The 26,341-nt window shown below is 39.6% G+C and overlaps 1 protein-coding gene across 10 annotated transcripts in view; it reads right to left on the bottom strand.

Annotated features, from left to right (window-relative positions):
* The window catches only part of LOC121320043 (oxysterol-binding protein-related protein 8-like), a 103,956-nt gene that overhangs the window by 48,118 nt on the left and 29,497 nt on the right, over positions 1–26,341 (bottom strand). For 2 of the 10 annotated variants that reach the window (XM_041258188.1, XM_041258189.1), the window contains exons 1-2: positions 20,004–20,073; positions 5,134–5,240 (exon numbers count right to left, since the gene is read on the bottom strand). The exons of 1 other annotated variant lie outside the window; for it this stretch is intronic. Coding sequence is in view for 3 of the 9 variants with exons in the window: in XM_041258181.1 (XP_041114115.1) it covers positions 20,004–20,048 (45 nt within the window). In the remaining 6 variants the exon portion in view is untranslated. Of the gene's footprint in view, positions 1–1,124; positions 1,420–5,133; positions 5,241–14,310; positions 14,398–20,003; positions 20,108–24,391; positions 24,491–26,341 lie in introns of those variants that run through there. 7 more of the 10 variants (XM_041258179.1, XM_041258184.1, XM_041258187.1 and 4 more) reach the window with 5 other exon arrangements.

Here is a 26,341-nt window from a genome sequence, read left to right as displayed (position 1 = left end):
AAAATGTACTGCTAGGGAAGGGGGAGCTCACCAGAGAGTCTCATTTGTATTAGTTTTACAACACATACTGTGCATACTGCACTGCACACTAGATATGCCAGTACCTGTTCAGCACGTTTCACTGTTTTTTCTAAAAGACTGAAATCTGCCGCAGCTACTCTAATGTCGCTTCCCTTTTTTGTTTTGGTTAGCTTGCTTTCCATATATCTTCAGTTACATACAGTAACTTGCTTTTTTCTGGCCAACAAAATGAATGGCTTTGGTTGCTGTATATATTATTTTGTAAACTTTTATGTAACTTTTCAAGCTTGAAAAAAAAAACAAATCTATCCCAGATATGCGAGCAAATGCAGAAAAATTAAGAACAAAGACAAATTGAAAAATGAAATAAATACGCACACACACAAATACTGTTAGGATCATTAAATAGAAAACAATGTAATTACATCATTATGAGAGCGATATGACCAAATAACTGCAGTACATCTGTGGATTACAAGTGCATAAAGCACCCAAGCATTATTGGGCAATAATAGCACTCAAATGATGTCACCGTCTGCATGCCTGTCCAAACAAACATGCCTCTGAAAACAACAACAAAAGAGAGAGAGGCTTCAAGACCAAGCACGAAAATCAACAATTCAACACTTTTAAAAACTAACCGTACTGTGCATGCAAACTGAAATATACAGCACTGTATAGAGTCGGATTGCCCTGCCACTTCTCACACTGGCCAACTGAGGAAAAAAAACTGCTCGTCTCTCAAGGCTTGATAGTGCTGTTGGGGTAATTAACATGCCTGTACTGAATCACTCGTTCTGCCAGGCAAGAACATAAGAAAAATAGCCTGAGGAAGTATTAAATATTATTCAGTTACCTAAAATGTGTTTATCTTACAATCACTCAATCAGAGTTGTGAGGTTTTACTTGCCTACTGAGAAAATGGTTGAAACAACTCAATGCACAAACACACAATTAAACTACCAACTATAAAAGCAGAGTGAAGAGTTTTTGAAAGCTCAGTGCAACACTTCAGAATGCTTAAGACGCTCAGAAACACACCAAGCAGACAGAGTACTCCTTCAAAAAGCTGCACTGGCTCCTGCTGTCTGTAACACACTTACCTGCAGACGAGTTATTCAGAGAAGCGTGTAGCTTCGCAGCTAGGATTGTAGCAATGCAGCTAGGATCCTAAACTCCCTCGCTGCGCGCTACCTTTTGTTGGATTTTCTTTCACGGGATCTTTAGACGAGAAGTAGAAGCTATTCTATAAAGTCCAGGCTTTCTTATCTTCTTACTCACAGCAGCACTTGCTCAGCGCACTCCAAGACCGTTTCTGGCTTTTCCCCTTTCATCAAGCACATTAAAGGAATGTCAACAGCACTGAACAATTGCAAAAAACCCAATCTTAAATCCTCCCCTCACCAGTCAGCCACAGGGATAAAGTAAGAGATTACTAGCAGTACTTCAGGGCAAACGCAGAATAAACAAACAGGGCACCCAGAACAGCGTTAAATAAGATCACAGCAGGCTGCTAAATTATTAGTACACAGTGGAATAGGAGGATTTTCTAAACAGAACCACATCTCTATTTCTTCCTAGGAACTGGGCAATATAAAGCCAATGAATGGTAAGCACACACAGAACACTGTATTTCTGTATGACATCCTCACAAGAAGCCTCTTCAGGGTAAAATAACCCTTACAGATTATGTACATATTATGGTATTCCTCGAAATGGCTACTAATATTAGTGCTGGGATGAACACGGGATTTTCATATTCGGATTTTCACTCATTATTTAAATACTTGTTTATTTTTCAAAAAGTAATAAAAACCATTAAATTGCTCTGAATGCAGGCAGAGACAGCAAAGCAGCAGGAGCAGGGGATGTGGCCCCTGTGTGTGCCTTTATTACAATATGTAACACGTTAAAATAGAAAATATCTCAGCAGTAAATAATATGTTGTGTAGGACATTACTAAATAAATGCATTTAAAAAATCAATGTCTAGTAACAAGAAAAAATACAGATCTTGTTTTAAGGTCCATATCAATAAAGAGCTGTGCCAAGAAACCAGAGTCACACGACTACCACATGCAGAATGGTTCCAGACATTACACGGAATAGTTCACTTCATAAAATTGTGCCTATGTCACAAATACAGAGGGACTATCCCCTGAATTCATTACTGAATACTTCTACTCAATTAATCAGAATTCTTTCAATCCCATGGGATTGAGAATAGGACTGGAGTTTCACAGGGGACTGTCGTAGGCTGGCTTGGGCGGTGACATCAGACCGGGAAGAACACAGCGTACTGAGAGTGAAATGAATGTGAATCACACAGCAGACTGAGGTATGAAACGCACTGATGCACGTTTTTATTAAACAAGATAAAATACTTAACAAAACAAACGGCACATGGGCCAAAACAAACAAACACACAGATAATAACAGTACCATGCGTAACAATTGTTTCTTTTAATTATTATGATTTTACCACCTGTTACTCCCGTTCTCTACTCCTGAATACTCTCCACCCGTGGCAGCCAAAGCTGCAGGTTTTTATAGTGGTGACCGAGGGATTAACTAGCTATTCATTATCTTGTTAACCCCTCGGTTGCATTCTGCACGGGTTCACTGTGGATGCGTGACTGTCAGCTAATCATATTATGTAGCTGATCAGTCACGCATTCCCACGAGGTAATTTTCCAAAAAACAATAACAACTGTAAACAATAATACAATAAATCATAATATAATAATAATAATATACTCTCTCTCTCTCTCTCTCTCTCTCTCTCTCTCTCTCTCTCTCTCTCTCTCTCTCTCTCTCTCTCTCTCTCTCTCTCTCTCTCTCTCTCTCTCTCTCTCTCTCTCTCTCTCTCTCTCTCTCTCTCTCTCTCTCTCTCTCTCTCTCTCTCTCTCTCTCTCTCTCTCTCTCTCTCTCTCTCTCTCTCTCTCTCTCTCTCTCTCTCTCTCTCTCTCTCTCTCTCTCTCTCTCCTCTATATATATATATATATATATATATATAGGGGCGGGCACTTTGATCCATTCCAGGAAAGTTATGTTATGATGCAATAAGGTTCATGTATTCATGATAAAATTCATATTCTTTGAGAGAACATAGCCTTGACAAAGCTTAATAAACAGACCTACAGTATAAAACACTGGTAGTAGAACACACAGAACTGCACACAAGGCTATCCATATTCAATATTAAACCATGCAGCTAACCTATTGTAACACACAAAAGCTTCTGTCAATATTGCACACATGCTTCAGCTGCCAATAAACTGGGCTCTGACTGTCAGACTGAACTCCACAATGAACATGTGCATTAACAATCCATTGCTGTACTGTATAATGAGAGGGCCAGGTTCCTACCAGGTACCCTAGCGCGGCTCAACCTCCACACCTCACCCTCTCTCAACAGGAACCCCCAAGGATCAGTCTTGAGTCTCTGATCTCTCTCTCCATTGTTCTGGAATCTACCATGCTCTCTGCCTCCTCCTCAGCAAAGAACCCTGGAGTAACCCTGGATCACTGTCTCTCCTACTCACCTTGATCTACATTGTACTGTAATTCCTGATATGTATTTTTTTTGTATAGAACTGTAAGTCACCCTGGGTAAGGGTGTCTGCTAAGAAATAAATAATTATTATTTTGCAGTTCATTTGAATACATCTTCCTAACTTTGTAAAGGCTCTCAAAACGGCACACAATACAGCCAGCATCCCATGCTATCATGCTGGTCCGCACCCATTAACAGTCCTTCCTGCTTCCTTTGCTTCTTTCCAGTTTGTGCTGCTAAATCCTACTTCCCTGAAGCTCCAGTGTGGTCAGGTGAATGACACACAAGTTCAAGATTCTCAGAAAGGGCCCTCCACCCCACAGAACTGGGGGGCTCAGATACCAGGCCAGCATTGAGCAGAGGTCAGGGTGCTCTACAGTCTAATTAGACTCTAAGTCTGTAAGAGGTTTTAAAACCTTCATTTAATACAGTACAGTAAAGCTTTTTTGTAGAAAGCTAGGGGAAGTCTATTTGCCACATAATTGATTATTCTGAAAACCATCAGGAGAGGAATGACCTAAAGGTCAGTGTTTCTGATGGAAGATGAAAGAGAACGGGCTACAGAAAAGCAGATTAATATGTGAACCTGAAAGCAAGCACGACAATACAGTACAAAGAAAGGCATTGTATTTTGTCAGATGTATTAAATTACAGATAATACATTCTAATCCAGGTTTAAAAACACAAATAGTAGACTTTTGCTTTACTATTCCAAAAAAGCAGAATACTCCTTCATCAGTGAAAGTAGAGAAACCTGAATAAATTCTCTTTGCTAGCCAAGGACTCTTGTCTTTTATCTAAGGTAGCTTAGAGTTTGTTTGCAGTTTCATTAATCTAAAACAGCCCTTGAGTAGAGCTGCAGAATAATTACATTCTATTTTAACTTTCATTGGCTGAAAACAATTACAATAAATCACAATCATAACCCACTTTACATATAAAATAAATTGATAACTACAAAAAATATTCTTTATTTTTGCAGTGTACCTGAATAAAATATCAAGAAACTGGAACAACTCAATTTGAATGTTATTTTAAAACTACATTTTGGAGTCTATTGTGAAGAAAATAATATTATCACCACTTGGATCACTGTGATACAGTAGGTAAGGCGGCAGAATAAAGTTCCAGGAGACTCTAGGTTTCAAATCCCAGCTCAGGCTCTAATTGACCCCTGGCCCTATCCCTTGACCTCCGTGGGCCTAAGCCAACCCAGCTGGAAAAACCCTACTGGAAGCTACAATAGAGGCTAAAGTACAACTCGCTGAGCCAGTGGTGAGAAAATTCTTTATCCAGTGTTCCACAGTTAACCTCAATGTATTCCATTTGGGACAGGGTTGAGGTTATTAAATAAATAAATGGTCAATCTCTTATTTTTAATCGAAACCACCAGAGTGTTTACAAAAGCCAAATAAGTTGTGTGGTTCATTGTTTAATATAATAAATGGGGCTCCAGTCTAACATATTTTTTCACAATTTTGCAAGGCTTTCCTGAAAAAGGTTAGTGATGTGATGTGTAAAACATAAATAATTAACTGTGACAGAAATGTAACGAACCTTGGTTGTAAATCCCCCTCTCTACCTGTGAGGGTGCTAAGCAAGGGCAGAGTTCTTTGGGCGGGCTGACTTGACAGTTCTTTCCCCGGGTCAGGAAGTCAGTCAGTCTGGAAAAAGATGAGACTCTGTTGCAAGAATGTGTCGACCTGGAAGGGAAACAATGTAGCAGCCGCAGATTGTAAAGGCAGCTGCATTCGGCGGAGAATTGTAGTCTGTTCCTTTGCTTGGTTTGTGAACTTGAGCCTGAAGAACCGTGAAATACACAGTAACCACTGTTGAAATAAACCTGTACTTTAAGAATATTCGTGACTGTTTTCTTTGTTTGTGTCTGTTAGTAATCGTCTGCATTTGGACGGCTAATACACTCCGGAGCTGTTGCCTGAGGCCAGCACAAACCCAAGACAGCGACTCATTTGTATCACCGTAAAACTGCATTGTACCACAATCACTAATTCACACAATAAAAGGACTTGTGTATGTGTTTTGTTTAATGTGCTGCAGGAGAGCTAACTCAACGGAGACCAAGCTGCACGGACATCAAACCCCAGGGTTATACTCAACGCTGGGTTGCTTTTTAACTTGGAGATCTACCTGCAGCTACCGTTAGCAATAGTGTCTGCCAGTGCTGCTCCCATCTTTTATGTATTCTGAAATCCAGACTGGAAGGGCAAACTTTACAAACTTCATACTGTAGACAGCAGTCACCGCAACCTACATTCCAGTACCCTCAAGAACGTCCATAGCAATTTTCATCAAAATTGGTAGAGTGATGCATCATAACTTGAAACGCACGTGTGAAACACGTACCGCACTAAAGTATCCAGGGGAGGCACTCACCCCTGCTGGCGTAGCACATTACAGTACGAGGTCCACAACACTAAAAACTGATTATGTGAGTAGACAGCAAAAGCACGACACACAGCAGGTCCCAAGGAATGCAGAATGCAACAGGATCACTGCTTGCTCTTCTATTCAAGGTCACAGTTTATAAAACCATCCTTATTTATGTCTGGTTCATGAGCTGTTGCACTTGCCTTTTTAAAGACCGTTCTTGAAATGTTAGACACCTACTGCATCATCCCACACAAACTAGTGTAAAGCATGTTTACAAAAGAAGTGGAATGCATGCATTCCAAGAATCTTTCTAGGAATGGATTATTTAACCTGTCCTCGGCTTATTAGAAACACAGTTGCCATAGCAATGATGACTAAGTGATACAGTCTAGAGTATATCCCAATACCCGGCCCTTTTCAATACTGTCTGGGTTGAATGGTTTAGAGCTACAATGGTAACACTGCATAGGTAGTCTAAGATTAGTGCTAACCATGGTCTGTAAAACCAGCCCAGCTTTTTAGTTCAAACGTTCTGTGTTATAGATTTTTTCCCTCCATTTAAACTTTGGTATACCTGTTCAATAAACATGTTTCGATTCAATAGGTATCTTCAGATAATAAAGCACTTTTTTCTTTAGTGAAGGCTGTGCTCTATACTGTACAGGAGCAGCCCTAGTGCCTGAGAGTACAGTAACTCACATTTATTACTGTGACAATAACTAATGTCAGCCATTATTATCGGTATTAAATTTACAGTGCAACAAAACACTGTTAACAAGCTATGCATATGCCTCATTAAAATATGAATATTCATTTCTCTGGGGGACATATTGTGCAGAGGTGTAGCAGAAGCTAAAAATGAAGTTATTTTCACACGCCAACTGTTAATTGGTGTTATAAGTAAACCTCTAATCTAGCGCAACCCAGAAAACAACCATGCTCGGATGCTGGGTTTTTCAGGTTTATTTTTTTGTTTCACCATACGTTTAGGGATTTGCATACTGATCAGTTGTTCTTTTACGGTTTTGAAATTGTATTAACATATAGAAGTAACACAGGTAATTACAAACACTCGGAGTATACTCCAGAGTGTGTGTGGTTTCAAAGACTCGATACTGGAAATGCAGGAACACAACCACGCCTAGTGTTATTTTGAATAGGGCTCTGGCTGAAGTGGGTGCTCCTTTGGGAGTGTCTGCTTGAAAACAAACAGTGGAGGCAGGTCTACTTATACAGCAGGTAGTTGCACTAGTGCAGTTGTGCTAGTGTAGTTAGTGAGTCCTAGAAGAATTAATGAACATCTGAGCTGTGTAATCCTTAGCAGTCATTTACACAATGTCTAATATTACACACTGTAAATCATTGGCTATTTAAAGAGATTCACTATCATGTACCTTTATTGTGACTTGGAAGGGGTGGTGCAGTAAATGGTTAATGGATATCAGACAAGTTAGTATCGAAGTTAAATAACAGAATCTCCTGGCTCAACTGCAAGCCTCCTCGTTTGGACTTCTGTTCACTTACACCCTCTTAAATGTGACTGATCAGCATGATGGATCTAGTTACCATGCATGGTTTACTGTTCATTCACCACTGCAGTGCTTCACAGAATATCTAAATACTCCTTCCAAAGCCATTCTAATTACAGCAAATCCCTGAGCACAGAAAAGGTAGTTTGGTCGCATGGTTAGAGCAATTTTCTATCTCAATTATATAATTTTAATTTAATTAAATTTTATTTAACCTGTACAATACCCTTGAGAGATATAAATCTATCTAATTTTCAAAGCAGGACTAAGCTCCCTACCATTTTCACAACTCCTTGCGAAGCTGAGCTTTTAATTTCCAATACATTGTCCTCACTTTGAAATCATCTGTGAAGATACAACACTGGAGAGGAAAGTCTTCTCACTCAAGTTGGTCCACGCCTAACATATTCCCCCATGCTTCATTTTCCCTTTCCAGTTACAACTCAAAATAAAACAGATTCTTCCATTTTATCTATCCCCTGCTGTTTTCCAAATATCTAGAGAACCATCTGTCCAATTGTGCCAAAATTTGCTAAGTATCTGTGGGGGCTGTGTGGGCTATAAGGTGGCTGTTTGGCTGTCCATCTGACTGTCCAAGTGATGAAAGTGGCTAACCTTCTTTACAGCGTATTATTGTGTGTCGTAATCTGGGCATGTATGGAGGCCATCTGTCTGTCCCACTGCCTGAATGTCACACTTAATTTTTTACATACATCTTGTGAGACAGATGCGTGGCAGAGCCGATAACACTATGTAACACAATTTTTGTTCCTGGGTAGTAAGTGTTATTTCCTAATTGCTTATGCCTCAAAAGTATAGAAAATGGCTATTATTCCCCACAAACTTTGCTTTTGTGACCAGGGCAGTGAAATTTTGAAATTTACCTATTTCCAATGAGAAAAAGGGTGAATTTTTGTCTTTTCGTTCACATAAAGTCAGAAAAAACAACATATGAATCCAAATTAACATGTATTTATACTAAAGTAATACAAAAATGACTACAAAAGATTTAGAAGCGAGTAGTTTTTCGAGATTTACGATTATACTGTAAATCACTTTCACGAATCAGCCCCCAAATGTAGTCTCCCATCATGTTCTCGTTATACTGTCCTTGGTAGCGGCGTTCAAAGTCCAGTATATCCTGGTGGAAGCGCTCGCTTTGCTCCTCCGAGTACACTCCCATGTTCTCATTGAATTTATCAAGATGAGCATCAAGGATATGGACTTTGAGGGACATCCTACAGCCCATTGTGCCGTAGTTCTTCACCAGAGTCTCAACCAGCTCCACATAGTTTTCGGCCTTGTGATTGCCCAGGAAGCCCCAAACCACTGCGACAAAGCTGTTCCAAGCCGCTTTCTCCTTACTAGTGAGCTTCTTGGGGAATTCATTGCACTCCAGGATCTTCTTTATCTGTGGTCCGACGAAGATACCGGCTTTGACCTTTGCCTCAGACAGCTTAGGGAAGAAGTCTTGAAGGTACTTGAAGGCTGCTGACTCCTTATCTAGAGCTCTGACAAATTGTTTCATAAGGCCCAATTTGATGTGCAGTGGTGGCATCAGCACCTTCCGGGGGTCCACCAGTGGCTCCCACTTGACGTTGTTCCTCCCCACAGAGAACTCGGTCCGCTGTGGCCAGTCCCGCCTGTGGTAGTGCGCCTTGGTGTCCCTGCTGTCCCAAAGGCAAAGATAGCAGGGAAACTTGGTAAAACCGCCTTGGAGACCCATCAGGAATGCCACCATTGCAGCCTCTTGATGCCATCTCAGAAAAGTGCAGATATGTATCCACTTAGGCAGCTGGAACTGAACTGAACTGGTGGGCTTAAGGCCCCTGTATTTATACTACTATTTATATTACTGGAAAGTTCTAGAAGTTACTCCAAGTTTACTCAGCACTGAATCTATCTGGAATGTTCTGGAAAATAGGTACATTTCAAAATATCACTGTCCTGGTCACAAAAGCAAAGTTTGTGGGGAATAATAGCCATTTTCTATACTTTTGAGGCATAAGCAATTAGGAAATAACACTTACTACCCAGGAAACAAAAAATAAAAATAAAATTGTTACACGGTGTAATCTAACCCAGGGCTTCAAGGATCAGTCCTCTGCTCAAACCAGTAGTGCAAACTGGTCCAAACACAGCACCCTGCAATCCAACTTTTAAAGGTTTTCTAAAGCAGGCAGAAACAACATGCATTCACTCAAAACACACACAAACAAGAAACTGGGAGAAAAATTCAGAAATGCTACAGTACAGTACCTTTAACCCTTCCACAGTATTCCTAAACAATGAGCAGCCCTCCTGTCCTGCTGACATCCGTGACAAAGGGAATTGTGCTGGTTAACCACTCCGGTATGGGACACATCATCAGGAGACGCCACCACTGGATAAAGCGTGTGTCAAATTCCTGTGTCAAATATTAGACAGCTTGCACAATCCCAGTCAGCGCAAAACACAGTGCCTGTATGGCGACTGCACCACTAACAAGACCAAGAGCAGGTTAGTGCTAGACCAGCAGGATCCACTGCAGGTCCTCTTCAACAGATTCAAAACAAAGGAATGAGACAAGAGACACTGTGCAGGCAAGGCAGGCTCAGTCTTGTACCAGGTCCCTAGAGTGATGTCACGACCTAATGCTGTGGCTGAAGGTAGATTTTCTCTTTCAGAATCCATTGTTAGGATAATTACATTCTCTTTTCCTGTTCTCATGGATGGTGTTGTGCAGGTATTACTAATCACTTTGTAATTAGGTTATTTTTTAATACCATGATTGTGTCACAGTTGCCCTGCCCTCCCCAGGACTACACCATGGCTAAATGTTTCTAATGAGGAGTCTAACCCCAAATGAAACAAAACCAACTAAAAAACACAGACTGGTTCTAAAACACAAAAAAACCCTGACACTGCATGCCTCAAGGCCCATCTCAAAGCTAAATCGTACTCGAAACATGGCTAAATGTGTTGATTTACAGCTTTAAAAAACGAGGCATTGGACAGTCTCCATAAAAATAAAAGCTTAAAATAGACCAAAAGCTTTCTACGCAACAGCTTGGTCAACTATATCACCCTTGTAAGAGTCTTTTTATGAGCTTCAACAAAGACTCCTCCACTTAATCAGATTTCTAACAGGTGAGACACTTATTTCAATTTTTGAACAACAACATAACTGCAGAGGTGTTTTTTCAACTCATGATGTCTCACGTCTGAACTGAAGGTAAAATTTTTTTAAAAATAAGGTCGATGCCCTGTTGTGTTTTAACTCTTAGGTATTGTATTTTATTATTATTTTTTTTAACTGTGTAAAGCACCTTGAGATGTGCAGGTTTGCACATGATAAGGCAATCTTTATAAATCAAAGTTGTTGTTATTAACTGAATACATTTTTCTCAATAAAGTTCTATTATACAGCACTTGTTTTGGGGATAATTTCCCTCAGCTATAAAGGTAATTGATGTGTTAAGGAATAGCGAAGATTCAGAGATCTATTTGCTTGAGGGTATAGCTGTGTTTTGCTTTGAAGAAATCTCCACAGGCAACATATTTGTAGCTCTTCACAGACTAGCTGCTTTATAGGTTGTCTGCGTCCTTGAGTCTCAGCTCCTTCTCTAGAACATGACAAACACGGCGCTGCTGCTGTCACTAAAGCCACAGTCTCACATCCTGTACATCAATGCTTTTGCAAGAGTTCTTTTTTTTTTGTCAGAATGCATCCAACACAATCATAATGCAAAATCCATTGAACAGCGTTTACCACGCATCTGAAGAAGTTATTTGCAAATAACAGAAACAAAACAGGAAAAAACTTACCTGTAATCAGGTGACAGAAGTGGGGACAGTACTGTTTCTTCAAATGCTGGTTGTGCGACTTGTGAAGTAGCTAAGGTGTAGACTGTGCTTACTGTTCCAGTTGCTGATCAGACTGTCCTTCAGTTGTTCCTTTTATCGATTCACAATAGAGACCCTATTTTTATTTTTTTTTTCAATGATTTGCAGCACACTGGTCTAAATTCAGTGGAATCCAGACTTGCCTGCTGGAGTTGGCAATAGCTCACTGTCATCTGATGCATGGAGGCAATTCACCCTTTCCTAAAAATGCACGCTGTCAGGAATCCGCAGCTGCGATTCATGTTGGATGATTGAGTGGTGTAACTTCAGGAACAAGTCTGCTTCCAGCTGAGGAGCAGGAACAACATTTTAAAAAAAATCATCCCATCCAGATAGAAAATTAACTGACTGAAGCCTTATCAAAAAAAAAAAAAATGTGAAACTATTATTAGCATCTGTAACTTTAAAAAAGCAGATTACCATGACCTACATTACAGTACTGTAGACCATATGTAAAAGTTTAACATATGGAAAGATTATTTATTGTATTAATATGTGAAATACACAAATAACATCCCTTAAGGCATCTTGTGGAGTCTATGACACTTTCTGTCAAGGCTGTGATCTGAGCAAACGTTGGCCTACAGTAGGTACAAGTCCTAAGAAATGTGTCATACAGTGAAGATTTGAATGCATTTACACACGCCCATCTCCACAGCTGAGGAAAATATAGAATGGTCTGGCTTTAATATCAACACACCACCTTTTCACCATTCATAGGAAAAAGCTAAGTACTGTAGTTAGCTAATGCTGCTCACACAGCACTTTCCTCTCTATGCAAACACTTTTAATTGGGCAACAGTGGCGCTTTCAGTAAAAGGCTGCTTACCCTCAATGCAGTCTGTGGATGACACCTCAACAATGCAACCAGCGTGTGTGTGTTCTGACAGCATAGTACTCTAATGCAGAAGAAGACATGCTACATCTAAGGGACAAGCTATGTAAACACAAGCTGAAAGAGTAAGAATGGCGTTCTCCTGGTCTGCAGAGAGAGGAACAGACCACAGTCCTATTGAACAGCAGCGGCTCACACGTGAAAAGTACCATTTCAATAGTGAAGGATTACTGGAAGGAGGGAGAAAGAGAAGCACGACAGGAGGGAGTTGCTTGGGGTCACAAGAGAGAAGGGAAAAGAGATGGTAATAAAAAATAAAAAAAGCCATGCTCTCAATGTTACATAAACATCTTAAAACACACGATGGTAAGATGGCCTTAGCACAATTTGTTCTGGGTGTTGAGACAGCAGTTGACAGTGTTCAGAACGATACGCTGCAGCTGTTTTTACTGTGCCGTGCTGTTGATGAGATGGAACTCTCCGCTGCTCAGAGGGTCAGTCAGTCTGTATGCATTCACCTCGGCCTTGGAGCAAACTGGAATACTTTATAAAGAATAAACCCTAAAGCTACACAAAAGAATATTACAGTGCAAATAAAATCTGAGAAGAAAAACACTGCAGGGTGTCCTTGGATTTCAACAATACAAATGTGTCAAATCTACTTGCTAAAGTCAAAGTGACATGCTACAAAATACAGTGCTCCCTCTATTTTGCTATCTGGCTGACATAGTACTTAAAATAAAAATAAATAAAATCAGGAAATAGATGTGAATTAGTCAAAGGCCCTTTTACACAAAAAGTATAGTGCACGACAATTTCCTGTCAACATGGCCGAACTGTGAATTTGTTAATAACGAGGGAACAATTGTATTTTATTTATTCATAAAATAAAAATTCAGAAGCTGAATGATAATATCTACTGGAAAAAAAGATGAACATATTGTGTTATGTATCTCTATCTCATTACAACATTTTTGTTTGCTTGTTATTTTTCTTTTTAACTGCACTTGTTTACGGTGTTATTTATTTATTTATGACTTCCAGATACACCCCAGAGTTGCAATTTCTCCTTTCAAAATCCTGGGGGATGCCAGACACAAACAACACAGTTACATCATTCAAACGAAACAGTGAATGATGAATGTACAGAATACAAAAACAACTTGAAAAAGTATAAATAGTACCGTAAAATACATTTTACCACAAGGAAGAAGCGTGTCTACATTTAAACACTACTGTATTTTGAAAATGCATCCTATTGAGAAATTACAAATTTGTTTACCGCCTTCATTGGGATGAATTCCGGTCAATTGTTTCAATTACGCCAAGTGTTTGGAAACAGGCCCTGCTTTGATTTGCAGTTCTCTTAAGTGCTGTGCTTGAATGTATTGATTTGTTTTAAATTCCACTCATAGGATAAAATACCTTTGTAATCAGCATCTAATTGTCAAGGGGCCCTTGGGGGCTCCAGTAATAAACACTCAACAGCTGCATTCATTCCTGTAAAGCAAGGCGTAATAATAACCCTTGAGAAATCGGACCACACGGTTGTTAATGAGAGCACTGACATGTAATGCTGGGTTTATTACAGCAGGAAAAGCACAAGATGCCTCAGCTGTGGGTATACTGTGCATAAGCCAAGGAACAGTTTTTTAAAAATCAAATAAAAAATAATGCAGTCTTCAACAAGACAAGTTACAGAAACATAATGCAAGAAATATTATGCTTCTTTCGTTTGTACATCACATTGTATTGACGTATGTTATTACCTAATGGGATTCAAACTCGGGGGAAAATTAGACATAAGTATCACCTATGTCCATGTCCCTGAGACAAAAGTCAAAATTACATTATCAAGATCATTTTCAAACACGAATGATTGTATACGATCCTAAACTTAAACACTGAAAAACAATAAAAAAAAAGACAGACACATTCAATTCATCCTTTCATTACTAAAGAAGCTGTTAGTACATCATCAATCAAACCTAGTCTAGTATGTTGCCTTTCCTAACAGCCAAATCAATCAACTTACAGTACTGTATAGACTAACGATAGGATTAACAATAGCAAAGTTAAAAGAAACACACATACTGTATATTATATATAACGGCAATTCTCACTGCACTTTCGATGTGTACATCAGATGAACAGGAAGCCTCTCTTGTAAAGTTGTGCTCCCCCAGCCCGCTGCTCTCCACATGCTCTGCAGTGCCTCTCAAGAAGACTGTGACCCCTCTGTGGCTAAGGCAGCGCTCTAGTGATGAGAAACCTGTCTGAGAAAGCTGACACACACATAAGAAGCCCAAGGGGGAGCAGAGGGCATGTCTGTCTCTCTCCCTCTCTCTCTCTCTCTCTCCCTCTCCCTCTCCCTCTCCCAGCGGACGACATGGGTCACCAGGGAGAGAGATCTCTCGGACCACGTGACGGATAAAGACTTGGTGTACATGGAATGGCCAGCCTACAGTAATTTCCCCTGTTGTGACACTTAACAGTAAACTAGAAACATATACAGTTATCAGAATCCTGCAGGGCTTTTAATGATCCACCTTTTAATTTCAAGACAAGGTTTTACAGTGCTGTTTCCAGCAGACAAGAAGAGCCAGTTTCTGAAACTTCAGAGCTATTCTTGGTTCTTTCGAGGTCAACCAGGGGTGTTTTAAACTGTTTTTTTTCCTTTAGTTAATTAAAATCTTGTGCTTTTTTGCTTGACATACAAGCATACAATTGTCTCTTAGAAAATTCCTGCAATTAGATGGTTAACCACAACTAATTCTTCCCTTTTAAATGTGAAAAAGCATCTTTTATGAAACAAAAAACTGCCAATTTTAAAAATAACAATTTTAAAATCACATAACAAAGCATCAAAATCCTCCCTTTCCATCCCTAGCTTCTGATAAGCCTTTATACCATTTGAAAACCTCCAGTCTCGCTCTGCAGGTATCTAAACAGAACACCTTTGCAATGCAGGTGTCTGTGAACGACCATGATGAGACTATCAAATCAGCTGGGAGTGAAAGCCAGGAAGACTGTGCAAGACTTCATAAAGCAATAACTGGGTTTTAAATGAAAAGAACAACTTGTACAAGAAAGAATCATTACTGGATACAGACAGAAACAAATCTACAAACATATAGATCTACCTACACAGAACACCTCACCACAAAAGTATGCAGTAGGATTAATTACATCAAGATTAATTAATTGGTTCTTACTCAGTTAGTTAAAAATACGCTGCTGACCATATTAATATAGGAGTAGCAATTAGCAGCGGCGTAAACTAATTTAGAGATCTCTGTCCTAAGTTGTTTCTTTTTGGAGATAGTGTAAAGGTCGCTGGATTTTATTTTTCCATTACACACATCTCTTATCACCAGTATTTGTCTAGTATGTCTGACCACAACTCTTGCTTATAAAAAGTAGAATGCATATTTACACTACCCTTAAAGTAGATCTAAAAGAAACACTGACACAAATCATTGATATAACATTTAAACAACGGATTTATCTCATCTTTTAATGTGTCTTAAAAGAATATTAAACACACAGTAAAGGCTTCCTTTCCTTTTTTTGTTTCTTCCTAGAACTAAGCATTTAGCATACAATCTGTATTGCAGCTTGGTTCAATATACAAATGCAAATATCAGATAAGGCCAGGCCTTTTCCCCATACAGAGCTCACCTTTGAGACCTCTGCAGAGAAGGCGAGGGTGACAAGAGTTCAGCTATTAGTTTAGATTTTCAGTAACAGAATAGGTGTCAAAGACCATTCAGAAAGATTTACGGTTCTACAAATTAATTTTGATTACGCTCTCCAGCGATCATTACTGTTTGAATATGATAAGTGTTTATTAATACACAGTATTCCAAGATTGCAAATTATAGCAGGGGTAGGCAGCCCAGGTCCTGGAGTGCCACAATCCTGCAGGTTTTGTATGTATCTTTAAATCATCAATTGCTAAATACCTGGAACACATGGTAATTCTGACCAATTAAACCAATCATTCAATCAATTAGGGCTTGGATAAAACAAAAACCACAAGTGTCTGTGGCACTCCACCCTGCTGCATAGTACTGTAACTCCAGAACTGTTAGACACCCCCTGGGAGAAAAGAAACACACACACACACACACACACACACACAGTTTCGCTCCATCAGTTTAAGAATATTAGAAAAAGAAATGTACACAGAAGGTATACTTATATGTAATTTAAGATAAAAAAAAAAAACTATATCATGTTTAAATGAAATACTTTTTACACTCGCTACCTTTCTATTTATAGCCTACAGATAACAGGGTCTATTAAATATCAAGACCCAGTGGCGCATCCAGTAAAGGAGATCGCAGGGTCGAATCCAGGCATTGCTGCCCGTGACTGGGGGTTACCATGGGGCGGCGCACAATCGGCCAACCGCTGCTCGGGTAGGGAGGGGTAGGTCAGCAGGGCAATCCATGGTTCAATGGCAGGAACACTTTTCGGAGGACGCATGTTTCAGCCTCCGTTTCTTGAGTAGCCAGGGGGTTGCAGCGGTGAACCGGGATAAAAATAACAACTGGGCATTCCAAACTGGGGAGAAAACCCGGGTAAAAACAACACACAACAAAAACATCAAGACCCAAACACTGCCACCATTTAAATATTAAATTAGGAAAAATTACATGGATGGCAATAAGACTCCTATTGCAGATTTGAATACGAGATTGATAAGTGAGTGTTCTCTACCTGAAAAAGGGGGCTCTACTTTTTTAGTCTAAATGTGAAGAATACCATAAATGATTGAGCATCCAGTTGTGCTGTGGGGGCTTTCAAACCCCCCCCCCCCTACATAAGATCTTTAAATGCCAGAGGCGTGCTACTTTAACATTCCTCACATACAGCACACTAAATAAACAGCGCTAAACTCCACATTGCTTTCTAGCACTCTGATCTGAAATGCACTAAGACTGGGAACTGCTTGCGAATCCTCCGGCCACATCTTTAACGTTCTTCTATGTTTCATATTGAGGCGCTGAAGGACTTAGGACAGTCTGTGCATTTACTGAGATGTAGTTCTAGTCTTACCAGAATAATAATAATAATACAAAAATTTACGTTCTCATTCAACAGCAACACGCTACAATAAAATTAAATAAAAAAATGCCTGAAAGGGGTTTACATTTTCGTGTGGTTTCTTTGACATACAGTCTGTCACTGCTTCACATCCTGCAGGATGCCATCTCACCCCAGGTGTATGCTTTTGGGGTTACAGCAGCTGTAAAGCATGTCAGTCATCAGGGGAAGCAGCTGGTTGGTTACTGATAGGAAAGGAGGCCCTGAAGGGGTGGGGACAAGTTCACTCTCCTGGTGAAATGACCCAGGAAGTACAAGACAACCTGAAAGCAAGGCTTGCAAACAGAGACGTCTTTAACCTGGTGTGTTACCAACTATTAGTGATGGAGTGGTCTTCACCCAGACCACTCCATCAGTCTGTCTACACCTTACCCCAGAGGGACTGGTCTTCAGGGTGGTACTGTGGATAGTTTAGTTTAAAAACTGTTAGATTAAAAAAATTTAAATTAGTATACTACCCTCGTAAAAGTAAATGAAACAGAAAATACAAGTTTCTACTTAAACAGGCAATTGCAGATTACAGAAAGATTTTAAAAGGCTGCAGAGAAAAAAAAAAAGACTGAAATACTAAAATTATAATGCAAACATCAACTCGTACAGTAAAAATAAACTTGTGAAAACCAACTGCTGAAACACACCTGGTGTAAAAGCGTACTGAACATCTACAGCAAACACCACAAATCTGAAAACTTGCCTGCGCTTCAAACTGAGTTTCCTGTTTGGTGACATCTCCCGTCACGGTTTGATTTTCTGGCATGCACTCTACTACAGTGCCACCTATTGAAATGTACTGCATTGGCAGTACAACGCCAGACCTTTCTCAATCACCTTCAAAATCAATAACTGTCTGGAGCACCACATGCAAAAGCACATTACAATGCATTACATATCCCAGCTAAAACGTCTAGCTTTTATTAATCTGCTGAACAAAAACAGTAGAGCTACGGATCATTCCACGGACTCAAAACTGAAATCAGTTTAATGAAAAGTTTGATCACAATTTAAAGTGTTTCTCCAGGTAATATGAAAAAATTTAAGTGCGACACACATGGATGAATGGACTGAGAGACAGACAGACAGAGTCAGACACCACTGTATCTCCAGAATCTGACCGTCTCCAGAACTAATGCTAATAATGTTTACAGCAAGATTCATAACAACTGGATAAGCGATTCTGTGTGAAGAGTGATGCCCCCCATTTTAAATTCCTCCACTACAGCACACAGCAGTAACCGTCTGTCACTCTGGTCAAACCCCCAGAGAAAGAAAACTCATACTCACAATCATCTTGACGAATACCCATCATACCGTCAGAAAAGAGATCAAATGGATTATCATTTATTGCTAGATTATGAGACATGGATGATGGAGGTATAAAAAATAGAAAAATCAAGCTTCCCATCAACAATATCATCTCAAACTGCCTTGCACTTAAATTAGAGGAGGCTGATGTGTTATTACACACAGTGATAGGGTACTGCATGTACAGTACTGTAGTTCATACACCCTCTACAGTACACCCAAGCTATAAGACTGCAGTCCAGTATTCTATAAACCGTTGTAAGGAGGTGTCACAGAGACGGCCGGAGTGGGTGGTGTCAGACCAGTAGCAGGAAAATAAACAAAGATAGAGGTGGAGTTTGGTGGAGCTGAGCGAATGGTCTTGCTCAGCATTTAATGAATTAACAGACAGACAGAAAATAAACGGTTGGAACAATACAAAAACAGGACACGGCACTGGTAGCCAAAATAAACAGAAACAAAAACGGACTAAACTTAACAAAACGGTGCACGGACAGACACACTGACAAACATGGTGAGTTTTGAACACACAAGTATCGTGCTGGTCCCACCAGCACGCAATAGCAATTGTAATTGAAATTATCACTCTCCTACTCTCTATCCCGTTCTCCACTCACCGAACACCCAACCGTGAGTATGTGAAAACGTGCATCTATATATACTGTTGTGCTGGGATTCAATTACCAATTAATTATTCACTTGAATCCCAGCACGTGAATTAATAAAGTGCAATTCCCCGTGCTCACATATTACTACATTTTACTTGCAAGTGAAGTGCTGTGCAATCCTCGTGCCTAAATACACATATACATTTTAAACACTCGTGTTACACAGACCGGTTTATATCCCGTGTACCAATGACTATACACCAACATTTAAACACACCACACGCAACACATAACAGATAATATACACAGGGGCGGTCACTTTGTCACAGGAGGCTACTGTATGTATGTCTGCTCTTTGTAGCATTAAGGATTCAGCAATAGAGATCAAGAGATATTAAACAATGATGCTGCTGCTTTGTTAATGGGGTTAAGTGCACAGTGCAACATTATGTAATGATTGAAAACACACAACAGGATATTAAACAGGTAAGATATGAAATACTAGGAGCATGTACTGTGGATTTTTACTGTATTTTGCTGCATATATTTAAAGGTGCAACATGTAATAAAGGCAGAAGTAATTTTTCTGTAATCCTCAAAAAATAAAACAATATTGATTACATAATAACACACCTGTAAATGAAGAACACCAGCGACAATCTCAAGCCTATTTTGTAGCATCAAGTGATTCTCAAGTCCATAGATTCTACTTCAAATAGAGAGCAGAGAGAGAATAGAGAGAGACAGAAGAGAGTCCAAACTCACCAGAGTTCTTTCAGGTTCCCCTTGTGACTCGGCAGCAAGCTCCATGTCCCTCCCTCTTCCTCTCCTTCTTCCTGATGGTTACCGCTGTTCAGAAACCTGCATGTCTTTCAACACAAACACAATAGCCTGTCACTGACCTAAAAGTAGCAATTACACCAATCACCGACAGAAAACAAAAAAGCCTGTCACTGCCATTGCAATTTCTACAGGAATTCAACATACATCTAAGTCCTGAGTGCAGGACAAAAGACAGGGAAATAAAAAGGGGGCGAGGATAAAGAGACTCCCGCTGGAAAAGCTTTCAAGAAAGGTCTGAATTCCAGTTTGAGACGGGACCACAACAGAAGCTGTCTCATAGAGATAGACCACGGGTCCAAGTTATCTGCAATTCCATTTGCAGAAGGAAACTGGTTTAAATACACAGTCAGCACCTCACTGCGAGTGTCAGGAAATGACACTGAAACCCTACAAGTGCAGCAATCAGCAGATAGTGTGTGGTCATTCAGTACTGGTTTTGTGTCCCTGCTCGATGTATACATTCACTTTCGCTAAATCAGATGCCATTTTACTTAATAACTACATATAATAATGCATTTTAAGGACTAAATTGCTTCAAATGTAATAAATTTTTCCTTTAAAGCAACAACGGCAGAAAAAAATATGAAATGCAGAATAATATACTGAAAAGTGAGGTAGAAAAAAAGGCAAAACAAAGCTGCAAAGAATCACTTTTTTCTTTCTTTTCTTTTATATTCAGCACAGAGGCAAAGGCTGTAAACGATGTCCAATGCCTGGCATTACAAACAGATGGCTATATGGAACAGAAGAGATTAGGTACAAAATTTAGAGTTACTACACAATGTATTGCACAAGATACAAAACAGATCTCGACAAGCTATATTCAAAACACATACGAGGAAATCATTTTCACATGGCAAGTTTATCTTCAGACCCCCTCCTTCAACTGAAAAATTCAGGAAGCCATAAATGTATAAAGCCTTCATTATTTCAAATCAGAAAACTGAACTGAAATTGCATGCAGTAGCACTGCAATAAGGTTGGACGATAATTACATTTTACATTATCGATTATCAGCTCAAAATGATCATGACTATCTAAAATCAGGTTTTCACATCCCATCTATTGGGATTTGCATTGTTCATTTTTTCCAGTCTGCCTTTCACTTTGTCTTTATTTATTTTTTTATTTTTTTTTAAACTTTTTTAGTTGCCAATAATTTTTTGTATTTTCTCCCAATTTAGAATAACCAATTATTTTTAGGCTCAGCTCACTGCTAACACCCATGCGCTGACTTGGAAGACAAACACACGCTGTCCTCTGAAGTGTGTGCCGTCAGCCGACCACTTCTTTTCACCCTGCAGACTCACCATCCAGCCACCTCAGAGCTACAGCATCGGAGGACAACTACAGGGGTCGCTGGTGTGCAGTGAGCCGAGGACACCCAGTGTGGTGCTTGGCTAAATGTGCGGCACCCCCTGGGAGCTCCCCACAATCAGCAATGGAATAGCCTGGACTTGAACCGGCAATGTCCAGACTATAGACTATCCTGCACTCCACGCAGAGCGTCTTTACCAGATTCGCCACTCGGGAGCCCCCTTACTTTTTGGCTTTTTAAAATAAAGCAATAATTCTTCTTGTTGTTTCCTACAATGGAGGGGATACATCGGCTGTCTTCAGGAAGAGAGGAACAACAATATAGGTAGCAGTGGCATTTGAGATGACCGTGTGAAACACGATTCTTGAACAGAACACAATTATCCCTAATAATATTTCGGTACAGTAAGTAAATACATATTAAATTAGTCATTAATAATATCACGGTAAACAACTACTGTTCTAATTCCTACTGGCCAACACAGTTCATAGAAATTATGTGATAGAGGATAAAAAGGGGTGCACAAATCCAAAACAAGATAAAGCACAGAGCTACAGTGGCTTGCGAAAGTATTGACCCCCCTTGGCATTTTTCCTATTTTGTTGCCTTACAACCTGGAATTAAAATTGATTTTTTGGGGGTTTGTATCATTTGATTTACATAACATGCCTACCACTTTGAAGATGCAAAATATTTTTTATTGTGAAACAAACAAGCAATAAGACAGAAAAACAGAAAACTTGAGCGTGCACAAGTATTCACCCCCCCAAAGTCAATACTTTGTAGAGCCACCTTTTGCAGCAATTACAGCTGCAAGTCTCTTGGGGTATGTATCTATAAGCTTGGCACATCTAGCCACTGGGATTTTTGCCCATTCTTCAAGGCAAAACTGCTCCAGCTCCTTCAAGTTGGATGGGTTCCGCTGGTGTACAGCAGTCTTTAAGTCATACCACAGATTCTTAATTGGAATGAGGTCTGGGCTTTGACTAGGCCATTCCAAGACATTTAAATGTTTCCCCTTAAACCACTCAAGTGTTGCTTTAGCAGAATGCTTAGGGTCATTGTCCTGCTGGAAGGCGAACCTCCGTCCCAGTCTCAAATCTCTGGAAGACTGAAACAGGTTTCCCTCAAGAATTTCCCTGTATTTAGCGCCATCCATCATTCCTTCAATTCTGACCAGTTTCCCAGTCCCTGCCGATGAAAAACATCCCCACAGCATGATGCTGCCACCACCATGCTTCACTGTGGGGATAGTGTTCTCGGGGTGATGAGAGGTGTTGGGTTTGTGCCAGACATAGCGTTTTCCTTGATGGCCAAAAAGCTCAGTTTTAGTCTCATCTGACCAGAGTACCTTCTTCCATATGTTTGGGGAGTCTCCCACATGCCTTTTGGCGAACACCAAACATGTTTGCTTATTTTTTTCTTTAAGCAATGGCTTTTTTCTGGCCACTCTTCCGTAAAGCCCAGCTCTGTGGAGTGAACTTAAAGTGGTCCTATGGACAGATGCTCCAATCTCCGCTATGGAGCTTTGCAGCTCTTTCAGGGTTATCTTTGGTCTCTTTGTTGCCTTTCTGATTAATGCCTTCCTTGCCTGGTCCGTGAGTTTTGGTGGGCGGCCCTCTCTTGCCAGGTTTGTTGTGGTGCCATATTCTTTCCATTTTTTAATAATGGCTTTAATGGTGCTCTCTGGGATGTTCAAAGTTTCGGATATTTTTTTATAACCCAACCCTGATCTGTACTTCTCCACAACTTTGTCCCTGACCTGTTTGGAGAGCTCCTTGGTCTTCATGGTGCTGCTTGCTTGGTGGTGCCCCTTGTTTAGTGGTGTTGCACACTCTGGGGCCTTTCAGAACAGGTGTATATATACTGAGATCATGTGACACTTAGATTACACACAGGTGGACCTTATTTAACTAATTATGTGACTTCTGAAGGTAATTGGTTGCACCAGATCTTATTTAGAGGCTTAATAGCAAAGGGGGTGAATACATATGCACGCACCACTTTTCCGTTATTTATTTTTTAGAATTTTTTGAAACAAGTTATTTTTTTCATTTCACTTCACCAATTTGGACTATTTTGTGTATGTCCATTACATGAAATCCAAATAAAAATAAATTTTAATTCCAGGTTGTAAGGCAACAAAATATGAAAAATGCCAAGGGGGCTCAATACTTTCGCAAGCCACTGTACTTTGGTCTAAATGCTGGAACACAATGACTAAGACTCAAGACCTCTCACTCTCCGTACACAATGCGCAATGCATTGAGATTTCCCTGCTGCTCAGATTCACAACCCGTTGGAAATAGATTCTGTGTGTCAATCACCCTCAGCTTGTGCAAGCACACCTTCAAAATGTTAATCCTATAGGTCTAACTATTCCCATTGTTTTACTGAAACAATTTCAAATATGCTGTGCCAGATAGGACAAATTCTTTAATTAAAAGTACTGTAAGCTGCACCCAGTACATGCAGTCGAGGGATGTCATCCACCAGTGACACTAATACACACAGTATGTTTCTATTACATTATACTGTCTGTTCTAGCAATCACTATTCATTCGTAATGGAAAATATGTACACTGAGTAAACAAAACACACAAAGATATTGTCATTTTATTTCCATGCTGGAAATAGCACTGAAAGAATCTCTTCTGATCTTTCTTTTTTTACAAGATAGCACATGACTATAAATTGAAAATGCAAACTAATGCTTTAAAGTTAGCTTTTTTAAACAGTATTACTGGACCCCCACTCACAATCTTTTAGTTCTTTCATTTTTACGTTAATTCAGAAATTTGGAAATATTTGAAATGCAACACATTATAAACTGCTTCAGTTACAGTGCTAAAAAGAATCATGCAAACTAAATTACAATTAGCAATTGTAGATTTAGCACCTTTTAAATGCATCACCATTGCTAGATAGCACCACAGACTAAACCACATTTGAAGCAGCCACATTATAGATAGTGTAATGAATGGTGACTTACAAACTGAACATGGAGTGCAGTGCAGCTGTAGAGTCAGGCTCAGCCAAGTGGATGTGCTGTACAGGAATGAGATTTCTGACAGTCTGCACGTTGAGGACTTTGTTTCATTACCAAACAGGATGGGAAGATAAACGTCAACACAAAACGAGCACCTGAACAGCTCTAAGAACCTCCATTCTGCTTTGGCATGCAGGGTGAACTGGCTTTTGTGATTCAAATTCTAGAACAGGTCAGCTGCCAAAGCAGGTTTTTCTCCTTTTGCAGTTAGCAAAACATTTGCATACAACAATCTTTCTGGTTTCAGTTATGGCCCAAGTCCAGTTAAAGCATTACAGAACACCCCTGTGGACTTTTATTGCATATTAACACACCTTTGTTCCATGTGCACTGGTATGCATTGTTACAAGAAAACGTTTTAAATTTTTAAAACACATTTATTACCCTTTTTCTTCCTCCCAGTAACCCTAGTGAACTCTCTCTGGGGAAAGGGGAATCTCCCAATACAAGTCATAGTGTGCTTCTTCAGCAAGTAGCCCTTTTCTGAGTCACCACTGTTAACAATTACAATGAGGGGGGATTTAGAATATAAATGGGTACACAAACTCTGCAACTGTCACCTTTGCAGGCAATCTCATAGCCGGTCTGAGGACCTCAGTAAGACCGTACCCTCCCTCTATTGGCTGCGAGTTTGTGCTGCTGCTTTGATGTTCAGCACCAGCTTTACCATCCATTAAATGTATTTATCTAAATGCTAGAAGTATCAGAAACAAAATTCTAGAACTTGAAGCTACTGCACTAACAGGTAACTATGATGTGATAGGTGTTACAGAAACGTGGTTGTCTGAGAGTGATGGGGACGAATATAATATTTCTGGGTACACACTGTATAGGAAAGACAGGCAGGACAGAAGAGGAGGAGGGGTAGTGCTATACATAAGAAACAGTCTTGAAGCCCAGGTGTTAAACCTGGACAAAGAAAATAAAGCCGAATCAATATGGGTCAGAATAACGGACAAAAATTCAAAGGGCATAATAATAGGAGCATGTTATAGACCGCCAGATTCAGAAGGTGAGCAAAATAATCTGTTATACAATGACATTAGAAATGCGTGTAGCAAAGGAGAAGCCATACTAATGGGGGATTTCAACTTCCCCCATATAAAATGGGAAAACCCAGTGGGTAGCACGAAGGATGAAATAGAAATGGTGGAAATGACAAATGACTGCTTCCTAAAACAATTTGTCAAGGCACCGACTAGAGGGGAGGCATGCCTTGATTTAGTCTTTTCAAATAACGAAGATAGAATAACTAAAACAGAGGTCAGAGAACCACTGGCAAACTCAGACCACAACATGGTCTCATTTGAAGTGTTTTTTAAAACCCCAAAAGTAATGACTAAAGCTAAGGTTTACAATTTTAGAAAAGCAAACTATGAAGGTATGAAACAGAGACTAACAGAAGTAGATTGGAGTAAAATAGAGAAAACACCCACAGAAGAAGGATGGTTGTTCTTCAAAAATGTAGTACTAGAGGCGCAAAACAATTACATCCCTAAAGTAGACAAATCTAAATGTAAAACTAAATTGCCAAAATGGTTTAATAGATCAATTAAAAAAAATATTCAGCGAAAAAAGGCACTTTACAGAGCCTTAAAAAAGGACCAAAAAGAAAGCACGCAGAAAGAGTACACAGAACTGCAAACGCAAGTCAAAAAGGAAGTTAGAAAGGCCAAGAGAGAAATAGAAATGAACATTGCTAAGGGAGCTAAAACCAATTCCAAAATGTTTTTCCAATATTACAACAGCAAGAGAACATTCAAAGAGGAGATTAAATGTTTAAGAGATACAAATGGCAAAATCGTAGATGAAGAAAAAAAAATAGCAAATATGTTAAATGATTACTTTTCACAAGTTTTTACAAAGGAAGATACTGACAACATGCCCCACATG

This window comes from Polyodon spathula, chromosome 8 (assembly GCF_017654505.1).
Source record: "Polyodon spathula isolate WHYD16114869_AA chromosome 8, ASM1765450v1, whole genome shotgun sequence".
NCBI classification, from domain to species: domain Eukaryota; kingdom Metazoa; phylum Chordata; class Actinopteri; order Acipenseriformes; family Polyodontidae; genus Polyodon; species Polyodon spathula.
The sequence above is the reverse complement of the archived record's forward strand: the minus strand, read 5'-3'. Positions and strand labels throughout refer to the sequence as shown.